Source organism: Neolamprologus brichardi, chromosome 23 (genome assembly GCF_056152115.1).
Source record: "Neolamprologus brichardi isolate AB-2024 chromosome 23, ASM5615211v1, whole genome shotgun sequence".
NCBI classification, from domain to species: Eukaryota; Metazoa; Chordata; class Actinopteri; order Cichliformes; family Cichlidae; genus Neolamprologus; species Neolamprologus brichardi.
This window is the reverse complement of record NC_142125.1, coordinates 38,882,672-38,902,642: the sequence shown is the minus strand read 5'-3', so window position 1 is coordinate 38,902,642 and position 19,971 is coordinate 38,882,672. Positions and strand designations below refer to the sequence as shown.

The 19,971-nt window shown below is 42.8% G+C and overlaps 1 protein-coding gene across 1 annotated transcript in view; it reads left to right on the top strand.

Moving 5' to 3' along the window:
* creb3l1 (cAMP responsive element binding protein 3-like 1) overlaps window positions 1-19,971 on the top strand; it is a 40,321-nt gene that overhangs the window by 16,820 nt on the left and 3,530 nt on the right. Inside the window, exons 4-11 of the mRNA XM_006807115.2 lie at window positions 9,000-9,154; window positions 9,251-9,332; window positions 9,891-10,087; window positions 10,755-10,901; window positions 11,129-11,187; window positions 16,426-16,494; window positions 18,350-18,452; window positions 19,021-19,186. Of these exons, the coding sequence (XP_006807178.1) occupies window positions 9,000-9,154; window positions 9,251-9,332; window positions 9,891-10,087; window positions 10,755-10,901; window positions 11,129-11,187; window positions 16,426-16,494; window positions 18,350-18,452; window positions 19,021-19,186 (978 nt within the window). The remainder of the gene's footprint in view (window positions 1-8,999; window positions 9,155-9,250; window positions 9,333-9,890; window positions 10,088-10,754; window positions 10,902-11,128; window positions 11,188-16,425; window positions 16,495-18,349; window positions 18,453-19,020; window positions 19,187-19,971) is intronic.

Genomic DNA, 19,971 nt, shown 5'->3' with positions numbered 1-19,971 from the left:
TTTGTGTGCAAGTTGAGGAGAAATGTTGCATATTCCGAGTCCTGCTTTCTTCACCTTCCTCTGTCTATTCCTGACTCATCTTCCTCATTATCCCTACCCTTCCTGTCTGCGTCTCTACCTGTCTCGCTCTCGCGCCGTCTGTCTGCGTGCTGTCTGTTCTCCGTTTGTCCCGGGGATCCTGCTGTATGAACCCAGTATGAGCAGCTTTCCTCCAGCTAAGCCCTGCCCACCTAACACACACAGACACACACACACATAGACACACACACACACAGACGCACACAACACTATGACAAGCGTATGGTTTTAAATCTGCAGCTTTAGCCGGAGCCAGCGGAAACTCTCTCTCTCTCTTCTGTCAGGTTATCTCTCTCGTTCTCTCTCCCTTTCTCTGTCTCTCTGATGCCTGTTTATCTTCTTTTGCTTCTCTGTCTCCTGTAATCCAATAAAATCCACTTCATTCGTATAAATATCAAATTATCTGCACTGCCAAAATGCCACATTTTCTTGAAAAAAAAAAGCACAATCCTTGATGGATAGATAATACTTTGCTCCTGAGAGAGAGAAAGAGAGAGGGACAAAGGATGAAGTAATATCAGGCTGAATAAATCAGATTACAGTGACAACCGCTCCAGTCGGTCCAAACTTCAAACAAAATATGAATATCTGCACAGTGATTCAAACCCAAACAGGAAAAGGGAAAAGAAATACAGCATTAAATATTTGATATTGCACAATTTAAAAAAATGCTTAGTTGTGATTTCATGGTACTTTGTGGATATTCTTTTCTTTATTTCTTCACTATCAGTTCACATATGGTGCACACACACACACATTGACAAACCCACGTTGTATGCATTTGTTATTGGACATGTGCATGCATGCATTTTACAACCCGCATCTGCTGCATGGTGCCTTAATGTTTCACTCTAGAGGCAGCGTTCGAAAGTTTTAAAGGGAAATGGTACAAAATATCGCTTAACCAACTGTGTCCTAACATGCCTTTTCCGCTCGTACACTGGCACAAAAATAAGACGCTGCAAGACTATGTTAATGTTGCTTTGCTTTTCTTTTAGGACGACAACATCTTGTCTTCTTCTCTGCTTTTGCATGAATGTTAAAAGGCTCTCCAAAGCGTCTCTGGCAAGCAAATGGCAAACCCAGCAATGTGTTATAAATAAACATAAAACGGATTTAGTCCCTGTTTTCCAGCATTTCCTTTTAACCTTAACGTGGTTATACTGGAGAGGATGACCAAAGGGGTTTTACTGTGTGCAGCGGCGGTGAAAGAAAACTGTCTTGCATGCAGCTGGTTGTACATGTTGTCTCAGCGGTTTAAGGAGCTTTTTTTAGCATTAGCGATTATATTAGGCTCTGTTTTATGCACAGTGCTGTGCCTGTTGAATAAAGAGCTGCATGTCAGATTAGGCCACTTGTTGAATGCTCAATTTTCACTTCTAGAGTTGACACTTTTCACAGTGACAGATAAGTTGTGGCACTCCTGGACTATTAGCTGTCATACTGGCATGTAGCAGTGTTTTGACAAGACTGCTGCATCTGAGAAGTTCTGCGGTATCGCTGCATGAATGATTTTTCAGGGTTGGACTTCTGCGCACAGTTCCATTGCTGTGTGGTATTGCTTATGCAGTTTGGAGAAGGGGACTTTGATAATAATAAAAAAAAAAATGCACATGTGGTGTCTTGTGAGATTCCAGGCCATTTAGCGTGCATGCTAAAATGTTTCTGAGACGGCAAGCCTTGGTCATAAATCCTAGTATCTCACTTCCCAGAATCAAACTCGAATCCTTGCAGCCTTGCCAAAGATGCGCACATCCTTGCAGGCCTTTCCAGCTTCAAACGAGAGCACGGCAGTAGAGCAGCTGTTTTGCTTGTTTGTCACGATGAGTCAGGTTAATTAGGCACCAAGAGGTGTTAGACGTTCTTGACCTTTCAGAAAGCCCGTCAGTTCTGAATGAAGGGATTTGTGGATCTTAGTGTGCTTTGTTGGACAAGAAGGTCCTGTCCAATTAGAATTACAATGATGGGTAAAACAGTGGATGCAGGGATCATGTACCACTCGCAGACAAGATCAGACTTCTTTGACACCAACTGCTGGGCTTTTTATATGAGAAGCGTCCTGATAAAGACGCTCAGAAAATTTGCCCCTATTGCCCCAGCAAGTATCACCCATGTTGCATTGCTTGAATTGCACAGTGGTTGATAAAAGTGAGATCAGATATTAGCCTGATGAACTGCATCCAGGCCACTTTTGTCTTAAAGTACCCATCACAGTGAACACAGCACACAATAGATGGAAGGTCATTACGGTTTATATGGAAATCAAGAAATCAGTTAGTGCTTACTTAGCCTCAGTCTACAACAGCAGCGTATCACTGTAACAATAAAAGATTATGATGTCCTCCTATTTGGGCGGTTCCCAACAAATCAAGTCAGTTCAATCCTATTTTATTTATTTAGCACCAAATTGCAACAACAGTCACCTCAAGCTCATTTTACATCATGGCCCACTTTGATTTTAGGTGAGGCACACTGGTGAAACTGCCCTCTCTATCAGTGTAAAGAAGTTTAACTTCAATTTAATCTCCCAGTTATCTCAATCTAAGAAACAGAAGTGCGATTTCACCAGCACATTTTTAGTTTTTGTGATCAAGAAATGCTGCTGTAGTAAACAAAATAAATCTGTCAGCACGACTGTTTGGGCTTAAACTGTAACAAATAAATGTGTAAAATTACAGCCAAAGTTTTGGCAGCTGACTGCCCAGACTGTTAATTCACAAAAATGTCCTGTTTTATTTATTTATTTATTTATTGCACTGTGAACACAGTGTAAAAATTCAAAATTTATGTAGCCCACGGTGAAAAAAAATCATTTTTTCTGTCATTTAATTGTTTATCTGAATGTCTGTGGTGGACAGAGAGGCAGAGATTAATAATAACTAATGATTAACTTATAAACACAGAGAGAGTTAAAAGAGGTGAGTGAAGAAGAACCACTCAATGCATCATGGGAAGTCTCCAGCAGCTTAGGGCTATTGGAACATCAATAAGGGAGGATTCAGGGTCACCTGATCCAGCCCTAACTACAAGCTTTGTCAAAAAGGAAAGTTTTAAGCCTAATCTTAAAAGTAGAGACGGTGTCTGTCTCCTGAATCTAAACTGGGAGCTGGTCCCATAGAAGAGGGGCCTAAAAGTTGAAGGCTCTGCTGCTTAAAATCAGTAGTGATCAAATGTGGTTTGGTGGTTCCTGGAGGTCTTCGAGGGTCACTTGGCTGCCTTGCTTTGTTGTTACTGCGGGACTCACACTGCTTCCAGCAGAACACAACAGCGTACAGATTGTCTGTGGTCATTTGAAACTTTCTTTCTTCCTCTCAGCGTGTGGTCTTTGTTGTTGTTGTTGTGCCTCTTATTCGGTTAAAGAGAAGCTGCGTGTTTTACTGCAGCTCCTTTTTGCGCTGATCCATTGAATGTTTTAATGCTACTGCAGCCCCGCTGAGATCAAACACAGCAACCACCTCTCCTGCATTAACCCCCCGTGATGACTGCTAGGAGCCATTTGGTCATTAACGCCGGATTTCTTACCTGAGCTTACAGCAATTTACCCACACAGGAAGACCTTTTTAAGCTTTTTTTCTTTTTTTTTAATTAACAACATTCAACAAAATTCCAAAACGTGGATAGTGAAACAATTGGTTTTACTTGTCCTAAACCTTACATTTACATTTAGACAAGTGTGTCACTGTGATGTCAGTGGAAATATCACGGTGGCCTCTCCGTGTTCAGGACCATTTTCTTATGCATTGGCTAACAGCTAAGAGCTTCTGGTATTCATTAAAAAACAGTGTTAGAGGACTTAACGAGGGCAGGAAGCTTAACGAGGCTCAGGCGAGCAGCAGGACTGGCCTCATTAAGGAGAGGCCACTTTCTGATAGGCAGGATGTGTGGCATAGGTAAATGTCGGATCCACCCCCAAAACTGGATTCCTGTCTTCCTCCTGATGCCTTTTGTGCGCTCGTTGATTTCCTAAAACATTTCAGGCTCACGTTGCTAATCAGCAACATTAGCGGCGAATGGTATTTTTCACAGGTAGCTGAGCCGTAATGAGTGTGAGATCATGCAGGAGTCGGGGCAGCATGGAAAAAAATAGTGAAGTGGGACTAATGAGCTGTTTGGGGTGGGGTCCTCGCACTGCCAGTGGAGGTTTTTATCCAGCTACATTATCATCACTTCTATGGCAGTTACACTTGCTAAAGAGACGTCTATTACAGTGATGCCGTGGCGTGGAAAAATGCGATTAACTGGTTAGGCATTTGCTTTTTGCTTCACTGCAGTCAGATAAAAACTAAAAATGTTCGGATTTCCTGCTTTTAACTGTTTTTTTCTGACTTTTGAGGAGTTGGGGGCCTGTTGATGGGACAAAACAAGATATTTTGAGATGTCACCTCAGCCTTCAGGAAGTAATAACAGGGATGTTTTTCATCAATTCGCAGACCTAACGACCTTTTTTCTGTAGAATAATTGAATCAATTAGGAATAAAAGCGCAGCGATTGTTAGCTGCAGCCTTGGACTTAAGCTCTTCCAGCTCAAGGGGGAAGTGCTGCGGTTGTGATGACATTGGACTTATTAAGCCCAATTTTCTACCTACTGATGTACAAACTCAGATGATGCACGGTCCATTAATGGCAATAATTCATCCCTCTACTGCCTGCATCGCTTTGAACATTCAGTCAAGTATAGGCTAAAAGGCAGATTTTATAGGGTTGAGAGACCCTTGTGATTTCAGAAGCAAATGGCTATCCCTGTTTGTGCCCACTGTGATTGAACTATTGGGTTCAAATAAGCAGCAGCAAGTAGATTTAGATATATTGTAGCTCATAATGCTTCTTATCATTGTTTTTCACTGCCCTGAGGGACTGTTTATTCCTCACATGGCTGCTGACTTTGGGCGTTACCCACACGCCCAAAGTCAGCAGCCATGTGATTTATTCTCTCTCTGCTGTAGTGATGGACAGGATGCAGACACAAAAGCACGCAAGCAGCTGTCTGATTGGGAACACACCTCCGTCCCCCCTCTTTGCTCTCACCAATCACACACACACTCACGGCTTGTAAACTTCAGTCCATTTTTTACCAGCACAACGTTGCTAGGAAACCAGGATGTGATTAACGTGACGTTCACACACACAGACGCACGCACGAAACAGCACAAGCCCTCTTTCAATGCACCAGGGGAGCCTTTAGGATGTGTGTTTGATGCGACAAACATCAAAGTCATTGGTGGCGTGGCGTTCGTGTGTCAGTGCTGACATAATGAAACATCCTCACTCCTCCCTGTCTGCCCGCAGTTAACTCTTTAAAAGTTGTGTCGTGGTTTCGCTTTTAACGTTGTAGGAAGAAAACTTTTAATGCGTGACTTTTGCCTAATTATGCCCCGTGGAGCAGCTCACCTTTAAAGGGCCTTAATTCAAAGCATGTGCAGCTGACCCTTTAATTCTGGTTAGACGTACTCGTATGTCCCAGGGTTATAAGCGCTGTTCAAATAAACAGGACAGTTGTAATGAAAATTTCCATTTGAAAGCTCGCGGAGCCTTTTAGACTTTAACTTTTAGACCTTCACTCACTCTTAGGAGTAGATTCAGAAATAGGAACATTAGAGGGACAGTTCAGGTTTGAGCAGTTTGGAGACAAAGAGGCACAAGATGGTGCGGGCAGGTGCAGAGGTGAAGATAAAGGAAAAAGCCACAACTAGGACCTGTCTTCTAAAGGCTAAGAAATACTTCCTAAGCACTGATCAGCCTCCTGAGAACTAGGGAGGCCAGGAGGTCCCTGTCACCAATGCATTCTGAGACATTCGGGGAAATAAAAGGTGACAAAACTTATCTTTCTTTCTTTCCTTCCTTCATAAGCTGAGGTGTGGCATTTGGCATGTGTAGTTTGCATGTTCTTCCAGTGACTGTGTGGGTTCTCTCCAGGTACTCGGCTTCCTCCCACAGTTCAAAGACATGCACTGAGTGGGGTTAGGTTAACTGGTGATTCTAAATTGCCCATAGGTGTTAATGTGAGTGCGAATGGTTGTTTGTCTCTCTGTGTTAGCATCAGATCGGCCATCTGTCGGGCGTGTACCTCGCCTCTCACCCTGTGTTAGCTGCCAACTTAAATTGTGAATGAGAGAAACAGAAGACAGTGGATTGATTGAGTGGCTCCATTTTTTTCCAATCTAAACATTCAACTGACGATTGGATTTCTCTTTCATCAACCACAGTGTCACATGACTTGTAAATTATTGCACACCACTTTCAAGGACAGTTTCTTTTAGCCAGTGCCTCAACTTGGCTTGACTCGAGTTTTGTTTGGTTTTCCGTTATATTTAAGTACCACCTCAATGTTTTCCATTTACATGTTTGCCCCACCCCCCACACACACACTTCTGAGATCAATCTGGCACAATTGCCTCTAATGCAGAGTAAACTGAACTCCATGTGCAAAATTGGTGGAACGCTACTTTATAGCCACCTATTTGGAAAGGTCAGAGTTGAGTTGCAAGAAAAAGACCACCGAGTCTTTGTATCTTTGGATTAGATCAGCGGTCCCCAACCCCCGGGCCTCGGACCGGTACCAGTCCGTGAGTCGTTTGATACCAGGCCGCGAGAGTTGAGGCTCAGGTGTGAGATGTATAGTTTTCAGGGTTTTTATCGGTTTTCAGCGTTATTTTGTTATCATTTTTATCGTTTACTCAGTTTTCCTGGGTCTTTTCACGTGTGTTATGAATAAATCTTCTTTTTTTCGGTACCGGTACTAGTTTTATTTTGTTGTATTTATCCGCGACACCTTAAAGGCTGGTCCATGAAAATATTGTCGGGCATAAACCGGTCCGTGGCGCAAAAAAGGTTGGAGACCACTGGATTAGATGACGCTGTTGATTGCAGCATCTGGATTCTGACTCGCAAACAGGAATCTTGTTAGTTGGATAGGGCAGCTTGGAAAATCTGGAACCAACCAAATCTGTAACCAAACAAAACAGCTGTTTGAGGTTTTGTTCTGTGCAGTTATCCAGGTAACTTAGTCATTTTGTTTTGTGAGACAGGCTTCAGGAGACACAACACTTTCTTGTGGATTTTCCTCCGACCCTCTTTCAGGGACAAAATATCTCCAGAGGGCTACTGTGCTGTGTGGGAGTTAGCAGAACTTGTGCTTCGAAAAGGCTTTAAAAATAAAAGTCAACGTCTATTTTAGATCGTCTTGCTTCAGGTACTGGTAAGAATGTGAAATCTGGTCCCGGGGGTGCAAACATGAGGCACAGGTCGATGAGGTTACAGCTGTTTATCTATTTATCCTTTCCACTCTTCGTTCTTCTCTTTGCAGGATCCTTCTGACTCAGCACCCCTCATGAGTCATGGCAGTATCTAACAAAGCTTCCAGTGAATTCTTTCTTGTCGTCTGAAGACAGTCTTGTCAATCCCCTTTTCTTAAGATCACTCAAAATCTTCAATGTTTAGTTAAAACAGTCTCAGAGGTTTGAATGCTGCTTTCATACCACTGTTTAAGAAGTTTTAGACAAAAGAAACCGTCCAGCAAAGATATGAGGCTTGTCAGAGTGGAAAGAAAGAAGTTCCTCATTAGCTGTCATCAGTCACTAACAAGCAGCACGATGTTAGCAGGCCTTGTCAGCTTTGTCTTGCCTCAGGTCGTTTCAGGAGGTTGGATGCACTGGCATCTCTGCGGACACACTAAAACTTCCTAAAAATACTTCCTGGATTTCAAAGCAGACTAAACAACGATTTACCTGTGCTCCTCTAGAAATATACCCACATCGTGTTTAGGTGAACCCTCCTTTGAAATTGCACTCTCGCCTCATTGCCGGGTCACTCGATTATGCATATTTTCAGTGTTTAAAGTCGGCGACTGTTTCTCTTCCCAGGAAGCATAATGAGGGCGAGTTGCTGGTTCAGCCCATCTTTTATTTCAGGGTATATACACTAGCTGGAGGGAAATTATGCACCGCAGTTGCCAGAACGACATTGTCCAGCCTTGTCAGGAAGAGCTCAGATATTTTGAGCTCCTTCAAAGTGTGATTTGGAAGCTGTCAATTACTTCCCGTTGGAAGACCTACAGCAAAGCCTCGCTGAGGAGAAATAAGGTCAACTTTGCTCAAGTTTCTCAGTTAACTGGAACCTTCTTTTCTAAAGAATGGGAACACTTTTCTTGAATTCTTGACTCTTTTTGTTGTTGCTGGTGGTTTTTCATTATTGCCACTGGTATTTCATTTGATAGTTGAAAGAAGGAGTTAGCGATTGAACCTTGAGTTGGGATTGTCTGGTCCAATACACAATAACACTGTGGCCTTTAAGTGTGAATGCAAAAGTCAGGGCCATATAGTCGGGTTAGGGTTGGGGTACGATCGTGGTTGTATGCATATGGTTGTATTGGAGTCATGGGGGTTAGGGGTAGGGTTTGTGTAGATGGGACGGTGTTCCCATGTTGCATTGCTATGACATCAAAACAATGTGATTCCCCCCCCCCCCCCCCCCCCCCCTTCCCCTTGTGACACATGGAAAACATCTGCAGGTATTTCTGCAGTTTTTTGCTCTGCTTTAGCTTTTTCTTTGTGTTTTTGTTGTTCTCACACATCAAACCATTTGGTTCAGATTAAATACTTCAGTATAAGAAAGATGGGGATGACTTTAGGGGAGCATGATCGTGTGGTGGTTAGCATCGTTCTTTCACAGCAAGAAGGCCTTTCTGTGTGAAATATTCTCTCCAGGTACTCTGGCTTCCTCCCACAGTCCAAAGAGATGCCTTGGGCTTAGGTTAGTTGGTGATTCAGTATTGGCCGTAGGTGTTAATGGTTGCCTGTCACTATGTGTTCGCCTGCGACAGATTGGCAGTCTGTCTCGGTGTATTCTACCTCTCACCATGTGATAAATGGGATAGACTCCAGCCTCTTGTGACCCTGCCTGTGTCTGTGGTGTCTTTTCTGTAGAGTTTGAGTGGAGCTTCAGCCAGGACCTGTCAGCTATCTTGGTGAAGCAGGAGGAGCCTGATGTTGGCCAAAGGTTAGATCCTCAGCCTTTGGAAGCCCCGCCTCTCATATTAAGCCCCGCCCCTCCACACAGAGGCTCACCATGGAAACACACGGTTAGCATCCATCTGTCCTTTGTCTCAGTGATGAAACATTTAAAAAAATAAAATGGGTGGTGTTTTTGATGTCAGGTACGTTTGTTGTTTCTACAGGAGCGCAGTCAAGAGGATATGAAGCCCATTGCTATAAAAGATGAACCCAGAGAGATTGGACAGTACCTCAGCCTGCCCAGCGGTAACAGACACACTCACAGTGCTATAGTGGTTTGTCTGACTCCGATTATTTTAATGTTAGAAGTGGCTTCATAGTGTAGAGGTTAAGACATTTACCTAACATCCCTGGTTTGAAACCAGAAGGAGACGCAAATCCCTGGGAGGGCTGAGTCAGGAAGGGCATCTGGTCTAAAACATCTGTGCCAAATCAAATATGTGGATCCACCCATTGTGGTGACCCCTTGTGAAGGAAGTGAGCAGCTGAATGAGTTAGTTAGTGCACATTTTCACCTAAAGTATTACAAAATAAATGATTTCAAACATCTGTTGGAACAAAAGCCTTCACTTTAAATATGATGAGGGCTTAACCACCCCACCCCAGCGTTAGAGCCACTACCACCTTACAGACCATAATCAGGGCAAAAATACTCGTCGAGCTGTCTCTGCATACGCCACAATAATCACAGCAGTATAATATTTGGGGTCTGGGAGAATGGCCTTACGTTAGCTATGAATATCTTCAGTGGTCATTTGTTTAAAGTAGAAGCACTGATTCCTTTCCTGCTTCGCTCCTTTTTAGATGATGCTCTCCAGCTGCCGCCCACCCCTCCCAGCAGTAACCACGGCGACAGTGATGGCTCACTGCCCCCCTCCTCCCCACACCTCCCTCTGCCACCGTCTTCCCCTCAACCGCAACAGAGGCCAGGAGGTCGCGCCTCGTCCTCATCCTCATCTTCTTCGGCCATCTCCTCTTCGCCCCTCCTCACCGCGCCGCATGTGAGTTAAAGAGCCCCTACCCTCTGTGCCCTCTGTTGTTTTTTTCCTCTCCGTGCCCGTTCTGCAGCGCATGTGGTCGATTTAATGTGTCAGTGGTTTGGTGTTTGCTATAAGAAATGTTCAAATGACTGTGTCCTTATATAGCGCTGTGAGTTTCATAGGCTGCCCTTCTGTTGTGAAAGCAGACACTGTAGAGTTGGGATTTTTGATCTGTAAATCAGCTTAATTTGGGGTTAAATACATCCCATAATTTGCTGAAAGAACAGAAAGTCAGAAAATCCGTCCGTCTGGACGTTGTTTGTCTGATTCAGCAGCTTTTCTCAGAATAAATGAATCACATTTGCACTGAGGCCATCGTGACCCAATCTCGTTTACTCACAATTGTTCAGTGTCAGCAACATTTTTCTTTTTTCTTTTTTTCTTTTTTATTAATGAAACACGTGAACAGCTAAACCATCGCACAAACTCCAACAGTGTTGTTCTCGTACCAGGGTGTAATGCAGTCCTGTTTTGACTCGACTCAACATCAGAAAGAACAGAGAGATGTGAGATTTTGGTGTGCTCGCTGTCAACATGCAAATTAAAAGCAGACCGACATAAATAAGAGACTGAATTATGAGAGCTTATTAGCATTATGCGCTGATGAAGTGCTTGTTTCACTGTGCAGAAACTGCAGGGTTCGGGACCCCTCATGCTGACAGAAGAAGAGAAGAGGACCCTGGTTGCGGAGGGTTACCCGGTACCTAACAAACTTCCTCTCACGAAGAGTGAAGAGAAGGCACTGAAGAGAGTCAGACGAAAGATCAAAAATAAGGTAAGCAGGCACTGCACCTTTTTGTCTTCTGTTAGTGTGCCCGGCTGAACTGAACATTTAATTAACCAAAAAAACAAAAACAAAAACGTGAGCTATTCCCAGAATCTTGGACTGCCTTGTGTTACTATTTCAAACAGAAATAGTAACACGTTTACCAAAAATTTTGCTCCAATTAGAAATGCGGTTTTGTGGTGCAGCAATGATTGGTTTTGTGCCCGTTTCTCCAGATCTCAGCTCAGGAGAGTCGGAGGAAGAAGAAAGAATATGTGGAATGTCTGGAGAAAAAGTAAGGCTGGAAAAAAATTTTATCTTTCCGCTCCATGCACATTTCTTTTGGTTTACATTTGTAACTGTCGTCTGTGCAAAGCCTTTAAAAAAATAATAATAATAATAATTGTAGTTTACTTAAAATTATATTAAGAGCATTGTTGTCATTGTTTAGAAGACTTTCGTACCTTAAACTGCTGACTCGACTCAACTGCTGACTGCTGTTGTCATGACAGCCCAGCAGCTGTGCATGACTCTCCTAGACTGGCTTAGCATGATTCACAGTTCAAAACAAGAGCACTCAGAGTGCAGCTTCCTTCGAAGGGCAAGGGCTTCACTAAAACTTTTTTACAAAGTTTTTATTACAAAATGCTGACGTCAGCCTGTTAAGGCGTCACTGTGAAATCACAGGGCGTCGTATTGAAAAATAAAAAGTATGTTGAACTGCTCTCTCCATCCTCTTCAATATAATGTATTCTTATATGACCTTGAGCCCTAACAATGAAAGTCAAACACTTAGCTAACCTACAGTAGGTACTCATATTCCCCAAGGCCTCGTTTATTGTTGTGAAGTTTGAAGACGATCCATAAAAAGCTGTGGCTAATACAAAGTTTTTAATGAGATTCACATGGTGTGACCTTGACCCTAATCATTGGCTTCCCCTTGTAAACAGAAGGTTTTAACGCCAGATGCACCAGGCTTCTGTGGCCATGGCTAGAGCTGTATGTGATCCCCTCTCTATGACATCGCAGAGAGCCGAGATAAAAAAAAAAAGCCATGTGAAACCAAAAGTTTTATTATTTGAAATGTTAGAATCATGTAAATTACAGAAAATTAGCACAAGCACAATAGGCCCCCTTTGAACGGTTAGTTAGAGCAACATCTAACCAGAATCTTCCACGTCTTTCACCTTACACTGTATTTGAGAGTGTTAAAGAGCTTTGTAGGGTTTTATTCCCAAGATGACTCTAACCACATGTCTCTTTATGCAAAATCTTGTCTTTGGTCATTGCATGCATGACTGGCAAAGAAAAAAAAACAGAAAAATTCAGGGGCCCAAAGAGAAAAAACGGTGGTGTTGTGTAACACTGAAGTGAGCTTGGTAGTTGCAGTTTAGTCAAGAGCCAGATTTCTTTTTTTTCACATTTAGAGGTTTCCCTAACTGCTTTGGAGCTGAGCGCAGTAACAGACGCAAGAGCTCTGCCAGGGAATGGGAGGCAAATGCAGGTCCTTGTGAGGTCGGATAAATATATATATAGATAGATAGATAGATAGATAGATAGATAGATAGATAGAGAGAGAGAGAGAGAGAGAGATAGAGAGATATATAGAGATATATAGAGATTAGGGGTGCAACGATACACAAAATTCACGGTTCGGTTCGGCTCGATACTTTGGTGTCACGGTTCGATATTTTTTTGATACAAAAAAAATGTTCATGCCTTTTTAATTTGTCATTTATTAAATTTTCACGGCACATTCTGCACCACATCTGTGCATTCATCAGTTGTTTGAAGCCAGCTCACCTCCTGCAACCACTTTTCCGAGAATACGCGCTTCTTTTGTGGTTCGGACTCCTTCTGACATTTCTTTGGAGGTGGAGGAACACCAAAGTAATTGCTTAAAGGAGCTTCTTCGACATCTTTAAGAGTTCTAAACAAATGTCTGTCCTCCTCCTGAAAATCTTATGTACGCAAACACGTGTTGCAACTTCTTATCTTGTGCGCGTTTTTTATTTTGACAGCGAATGCGCACCTGTGGACCACTTATGTGCAGCCCTGGTTATTTAGCTCGTCATATTGCAGCCACAGAAATTCTTTTGTCCATGAAACCATAAAGCTGCACTTTCTTTTTGCCTTATAGTCTGATTTGTCATAACTTTTCCGTTTTGTGGTAAGCTTTTCTTTGGCTGTCACTTCTTCACCCTGACCTGTCTTATTTGGCTCAGCAGAACTAAAATATATATCCTGCTGCTTTTACACACGCACTCACATAACGCTCAGCGATTCTCTGCGCGATCAACCTCTCACATGTTTAAGCTTGCTGCGGGAGATTTCACTTGTCTTGTTTGCATAGTAAGCTAACGATTGATAAGATGATGTCAGAGGAATTGGTGCGCAAATTATCATCACCAATCAGTGCTGTCGCTCTCTATACACAGTTCGCGCGATTGCAAAGTGAAAGCAAAAAACAAGCGCAAATTCAAACGGGATTTCAATATGTCACATATTGACAGTGGCTCACCGATGCCAATGACATAATTACCCAGCTACATTTCCGAAAGAATGCAAAAGCATTGACATATATTTTTCCTTCCTACGATAGGCCGATGGGCAGGGCAGAGATAGATTTTGGTAGCCCGACTGGAAAAATTGCTAGCCCCGGGACGTCGGGCTAGCGATTTTGCGAGCCCTGTATCTGATTGAGGAATCACTCATCTTTGGAAAAGAGAGTTTATTACAGAGAAATGGCTCTTTCCAAAATAAAAGCTATACTATACGCTTCTTCTGGGCTATATTCTCAGCAGCATATTAAACATATCAGGTCCCCATAAGGAGAATCATGTGCTAACGGCTGTCTAAATGACTCGGGTAAAGTTTGTAGCATGCCTGCTTGTTGTTTTTGTCTGCTTCCACTTGTCTTTGCACTAGGATGATGTCGGCGTAAATGTGCAGTCATATTCGTTGTGTTCCCACTAGTGCTGTCAGCGTAAATCTCATTGAAATGAGGTTAACGCCACAACACGGCAAATCTCCGTTAACGAGCTACCGCGGATCTCCCCGTCCGTGGGGCTGGACGGCCAACACGTTAACGAGCTAACTGCGCTAACACACTAGTTCCCACCAATGTAATTGAGCATTGCGTGGCACATCCAACATACTGTTTTACTTTAGTCCATGACGCGCTTACCTTCAGGGTCATATGTCACATGAAGACCAAAATAGTTCCAAACGCCAGATCTGAATGAGGGTGGGGGAGGTTCAAGTTGCCATGTTGCAAGGAGAGCTTAACTTCTGTCTAGCTAGCTTGCCCTGCGCTCAGTGAATCTGTGTTCGACTACTCCGCCTAGGCTGCACTGTCGAGCGCAGATCCACTGAGCGCTCAACACAGACAGCACCGTCAGAAGGAAAGTTGATAAAATAAATTTTAAATTTTGTATTGTTCGATACATATGCGTACCGAACCGAAAGCACTGTATCGAACGGTTCAATATCGATACGAGTATCGTTGCACCCCTAATAGAGATATATAGAGATATATATAGATATATATAGAGATATCTATATATATCTATATATCTATCTATCTCTCTCTCTCTCTCTCTCTCTATATATATATATATATATAGAGAGAGAGAGAGAGAGAGAGATAGAGAGAGAATTAAAAAAAAAAAGCAAAACACACAAAGCATTTCATCAGCACTCGTCTCCTCCACTGTGATTCACTGAAGAACAGCAAAGCTTAACAGAGACTGCTTTTCTCTCCTCTCTACTTTCCATTATTCCAGCCATTCCTTGCTATGGCAGGACTCCAATAACCTGCTTAACACATGGGCCAGATTCACTGACTTTCCTGACAGGGCAGTGAAATAGAGTTGAAAATATGGGTTTTATTTTACACAGCTTCCACTGCGACAAATACAAATGCCAAAAAAGATTTGTACAGGTATACAAAATGCACCATTAATCCCATTAGAGTGAAGGGAAAGAGGTGTGTCAGAGTGCAGCCTCTTTTAACTAAATCAAAGCAACCAAAGCAGCAGAGACATAAGAGGATGTGAATAAAAACAGAAATCCATCTCCTTCTATTTTTTTTTTTTTCGGACATGAGGAGGGGATTATTGGACGAACCTTTAAAAAAGAAAACAGCGGGATGCTTTCCTCAAAGGAGTGTGCATGAATGAGTTATATTCCAACCAACACACAGCGGGACATCGGGAGGATTAAAGAAAGCGAGAGATTAGCGAGACGTTACCCTGATAATGGAGATCAGTAGGATTAGTAGAAGACAGAGGAGGAAAACGGAGTAGGGAGAAACTCTTGCAAGTGAGGCATTTTTCTTAAACTTTGTAACAGATTTGTGTCATCAAAGATGTTAGTTTGACACTGTGCAAAGTAAAAAAAATGGTTTTGACATTACTGGGACCCACGGAGTGGTTAAAGTACATCTGAGCAGAGCAAAGGATTCTTTTCTTGTGAAATGATGAGCTGGTTAAATGAATTTGAGAGGCTTATTGACCTCATAGTTCTGAATTAGGACCTTCATGTTTTGCATCATGTAGTTTTTTCAAAGATCCAGCTGTTAGCGCAGTAACTTAGAAGAGCTGGTATGAATCAGCAATCGGCTGTTCACCTCCTTTTAAGTCAGGTTAGCTGATTAGGCTAGGTTAAATCATGTCGTAGCTACAGACTGTACCTAAAAGATGACTGCCCATTGCTTTAATTGGGGCATATTTGGATCCAAGGATGGAGAGCCAAATTTATTAGATTATCAAGAGTTCAGTCACTAAAATGAGCAATGAAGGGAAGCTCAGGAGCTCAACAGCCATGGCTAGTAGGGGAACTGCAGCTTTTGGCACTTGTGCATTGCCTTCATTTGTCAGCTATGAAGTTTGATGATTCACAGTCACTCTTCCTACTACAACCTTCAACCACCTACAGAGGCAAAGCTGAGATGGTCTGGATAAACAGAGGCAGGATAGTGGCTATATTGCTCAAAGTATGTTGAAGATAGAGATGTCAGGCAGGAGGAAAAGAAGAAACCCACATAGATGATTCATGGTTGCATCTTCCATTGTCTTCCAGTGGAGCTAGTTTCACTCATTGTGCATGTACTGTTTATAAGGTTGCAGAAACCTTCAGTCAGCTGAGACTGAAGACGTCACTTGGATGAGTGACAAAACATTTCTCCCAGTGAACACACTATGTCCAGGTGAACACAATTAACCTTTTAGGATCCATGGATGGACATGCAGGGGGGTTGGTGTGTCGGGTTAAATGGAAGCAGCTGACCTGAAAGGGAGCAGTCTAGAGAAGAAGAAGAAAAAGAAGTTTTTCACTTGGCAGAAGATTTTAGTTTTTGTGCCTCCTCAACAATAACAGATAATTACTGGTCAAAATGTTGTGGATTATTGGTCAAAATGTACCTTTCATGACACTCCAGCCTTTGGGGATAATGCTGTTTTTCATCAGAGCAACATGTGCAGGGATAAGACAATAAAAACAATGTGTGTATCTCTGACTGTGTGTGTATCAGGGTGGAGAATTACACGTCAGAAAACAGCGACCTGTGGAGAAAAGTAGAACACCTGGAGACAGCCAACAGGTGAGGTTTTCACTCACATGCACGCACACGTGTGCCAGCAGACTTTACTTTATCTTCCAGCTTTGAACAGACTGAAGCTGTTTTATGTTGGCTCCACACACCAGTAATACAAACCCACCATTCATGTAATGATGTTTGGATTGCGATCACTGAGAGCAGCAAGTGTGCAAAGAATGCAGCCTGGTAAACTGAGAGCCGGACGAGCTGCAGAAGGCCTTACGAAGATGGTTCTCGTTTTTCACCCGGAGAGAATGGAGATGCAAAACTACAAACAGGACTGTAGCTTATACACAAGCGTATGCACACACACACACACACACACTCACACGCGCTCTGTGGGTGAAACCTTTACGGGATTTTAATATCTATGCAGCGTGAGAGAATTAAAGGGGTCTGGAGTGAAATTTATCTGTGCTCTATAAGCAAAGCGTAGACTCACCGAGGTGCCGCTGTCTCCTCTGTTATTATAACAATATGAAACCAATCTGCTATTATCCTGGAGTGGGTGGTTAGAAGGGTGGGTGGGTGTGGAGGGTTGGATGGCTGAGGAGGAGGGGGTAGGAGAGTCTGTCTGTCTGTCTGTCTGTGGCACACTCAGCCTGTCATTAAAGTGGCGAGTTAACAGCAGCTTTCATCATGGAAGGCAGCCCCCTCCCTTCCAGCCACACACACACATGCACACCGATGAATATGTTAAACCACTGCAGGGAGGAACAATGAATTGGCGCAAACTGGGAAACGTGAGTCAGCACGCAGCCCCGTTCACTCTCATAAGAGTAAATGTGAGTTTAAAAAAAGGCTTTAAACAAACGCACTAAATTTAAGCTCCCAGTTCCTAAAAGTGTCCCAGATGCAGTTATTAGTGGTCATTTTGTTCCCCTGTGCTGTTTTCTTTCCGTCTAGTCGGATCCGCGCAGGACTTGGTTGGGACTACCGGTTTGTTAGTCGTGTAACTCACACTCGGGGTTGGATTTGGATTAGCGTCTGCATATCCACATCAGACAAACGTGTAGGATATGTTTAGTTTAGCTTAGCTTCCAGCACTGAATTTTAATCAGCTGACAATCGTTCCCATTGTCCTTGTTGCTTTTTTCACACACCTTTACTCACTCACTGCCGTGGATTTTAAGCTGCAATAACTTGAGCTGTGGTTTTACATCAAAGACTCGTGCGAGTGATGCAGGTCAGCATCATTCCTCCACGAGTTTACTACAGCTGACAGGCCGCGTTTCCCTGCTCTATTCTGGGGCCTGTCACCGATTTCAGCATGGAAATTTGAAACTATAAAAGCAGCAACAGATGACTGAGCGTCTGACTTTTTAAATGTTTAACTGACTTTCTGCTTTGCATTGCGCGCGTGTGTGTTTGTGTGTCAGAAACTTGATCTCTGTCTCCACTTAGTGGTCAGAGTGTGTCCTTACAGCCACAGACGGCTCATACCATCAGAGCCCTGCTCCCCAGATCCCACTAATGTGCTGTTTTCTAGTGGTTTTATTCATGCACTCTATTCAGCTTAGCTTTGCTCTCTGCTTGTTTTGTTGGACACGGAAAACAAAAGTAAATCAGGTGGTTAGAGTTCTCTTTGATGTAGAATAAACCCGATAATGAGAGCCGTGCATCTTTCGGCTGAAACAAACTATACGTCTGAGTTTGTGTGTGAGACCTTTGTTGTGGGTTGGGTGGAGATCGAAGTCATGCATGCACGTTGTGGGTGCAGCCATATACATATTATAGAGATTGAAATTCCCAAACGCTCTGAGGCCACAACCTGTGAGAGTCAAAGTCTTCTCTGTACACTAAATAATGACTACTGCCCTTCTTGTTCTTTAATCTCTGCCTCTGTTCCTGTCTCCAGGTCTCTCCTACAGCAGCTCCAGAAGCTTCAGTCGCTGATTTCAGGGAAGGTCGTCCCCCGTTCGTGTAAAATGGCCTCAACTCAGACAGGAACATGCCTCATGGTAAATACTACGGCTGCTGTTGCTGTCCACACACATTTATGTTAATATTTTTGTTGTAATTGAGGTGATTTTATTTGCTTTTGGACAGCATTTGGATATATTATAACTGTATAAATATTACAATTAATATGTCTCTATGAAGTTAGCCTACCTGCCTCCCATTTGAAGTTTAGAAGATGCATTCTCGTTTGGCTAAATCATCTTAAAGCAGTCAATGATAATGATCGGCTCCTATCACTATATGTATGCTAAGCACAACTGTAGTGGTCATATTACTCATATCAAGCAAACTGATACTGATGATGGAGCGAGTATATCACATGCATCTCCTCTTTTCCATCAGTCTCTGTTGAATGGATCCATTTTATCCTTTTTCCTTTTACCGTCTAAGAAGTTTAAAAAAATGTTTTTTGGTTCTTTTTTCTTTTCTTAATTTGGAATATGCACTGAAATTCAGAATTCAATAAGTTTGAAGTGTCTGCATGAGCCCAATACATCACGAGCATCACAGTCTGAGCGCTCTCGTGATTATTATTAACACGAGTGTTATGTTCCCCTCTCTCCGCAGATGATGGCCCTGTGTTTTGTCTTGGTGTTGGGCTCCTTCTCTCCCTGCATTTCTCCCCTCTCCCTGGTCAGTCACACCTCCTCTTTGCCCTCCTCCCCCGCTTCTTCTCAGTCCTCCCCCTCTTCTCGTTCTTCTCCATCGGCGGACCTCTACACCACCAGTCAGGGTAGGTCTAGAAATATGTTCAGTATTTAGCATCTTAGTGTTTATGGCAGATTTGTCATCATCAAAAGGTGTCTAAGCTTTGCTGAAGTTTCCTTTTGTAGCTCCAGTCTAATGCATTCAATGCATTTACAGTTATTAGACAGAGCAAAGAGCGGCATCACATTTTAGAAATATATTTTTCTCCATCTTCTCATATATACTGTTACAATTTTCTTCAAAATGAAAGCCCATTTGGAAAGTGGATACAGGTTTGGATTTTCCTTCCGAGCTGTTTTGCACTTCCCTATAAATTCACTTCCTTTAACAACTCACTCGTGGGAAAGCCCTACTGAAACCAGACGTTAGGCTGTCATCAAATTAAGTGCAACTTTCTTCTGCAAGCAACCATCCTCTGAGCGGTGAGGTTTAATAGGCTCTAACCCCCTAAAATTGACCAGACTCCTCTGCAACTGTCCAGGGAGAGAAAGGCACAGTTATATGTTCCCATACAAATAATTAAAAGTGGAAAACACATAAGTTAATACTTAAAAACAAAACTGGAGTCACAAGAATTCAGTATCTGGACTGTTTTCAATGCAGTGTTAAGAGTTGTGGTCATATTAGATTTTCTCCTCTGCTCCCTGTTTCACCACACGTGTGTAAGCCCCTCCCACCAAACACAGAACAGAGCAGTCAACCAATAGGAAACAGCTTTTAGCAAAAAATATGAGAAATGCTCATCCAGTTGACTTTAAACTCAGCATAGAATTTCCTTTGTTTCACGGTTGTTGGAAAGTTTATATATGA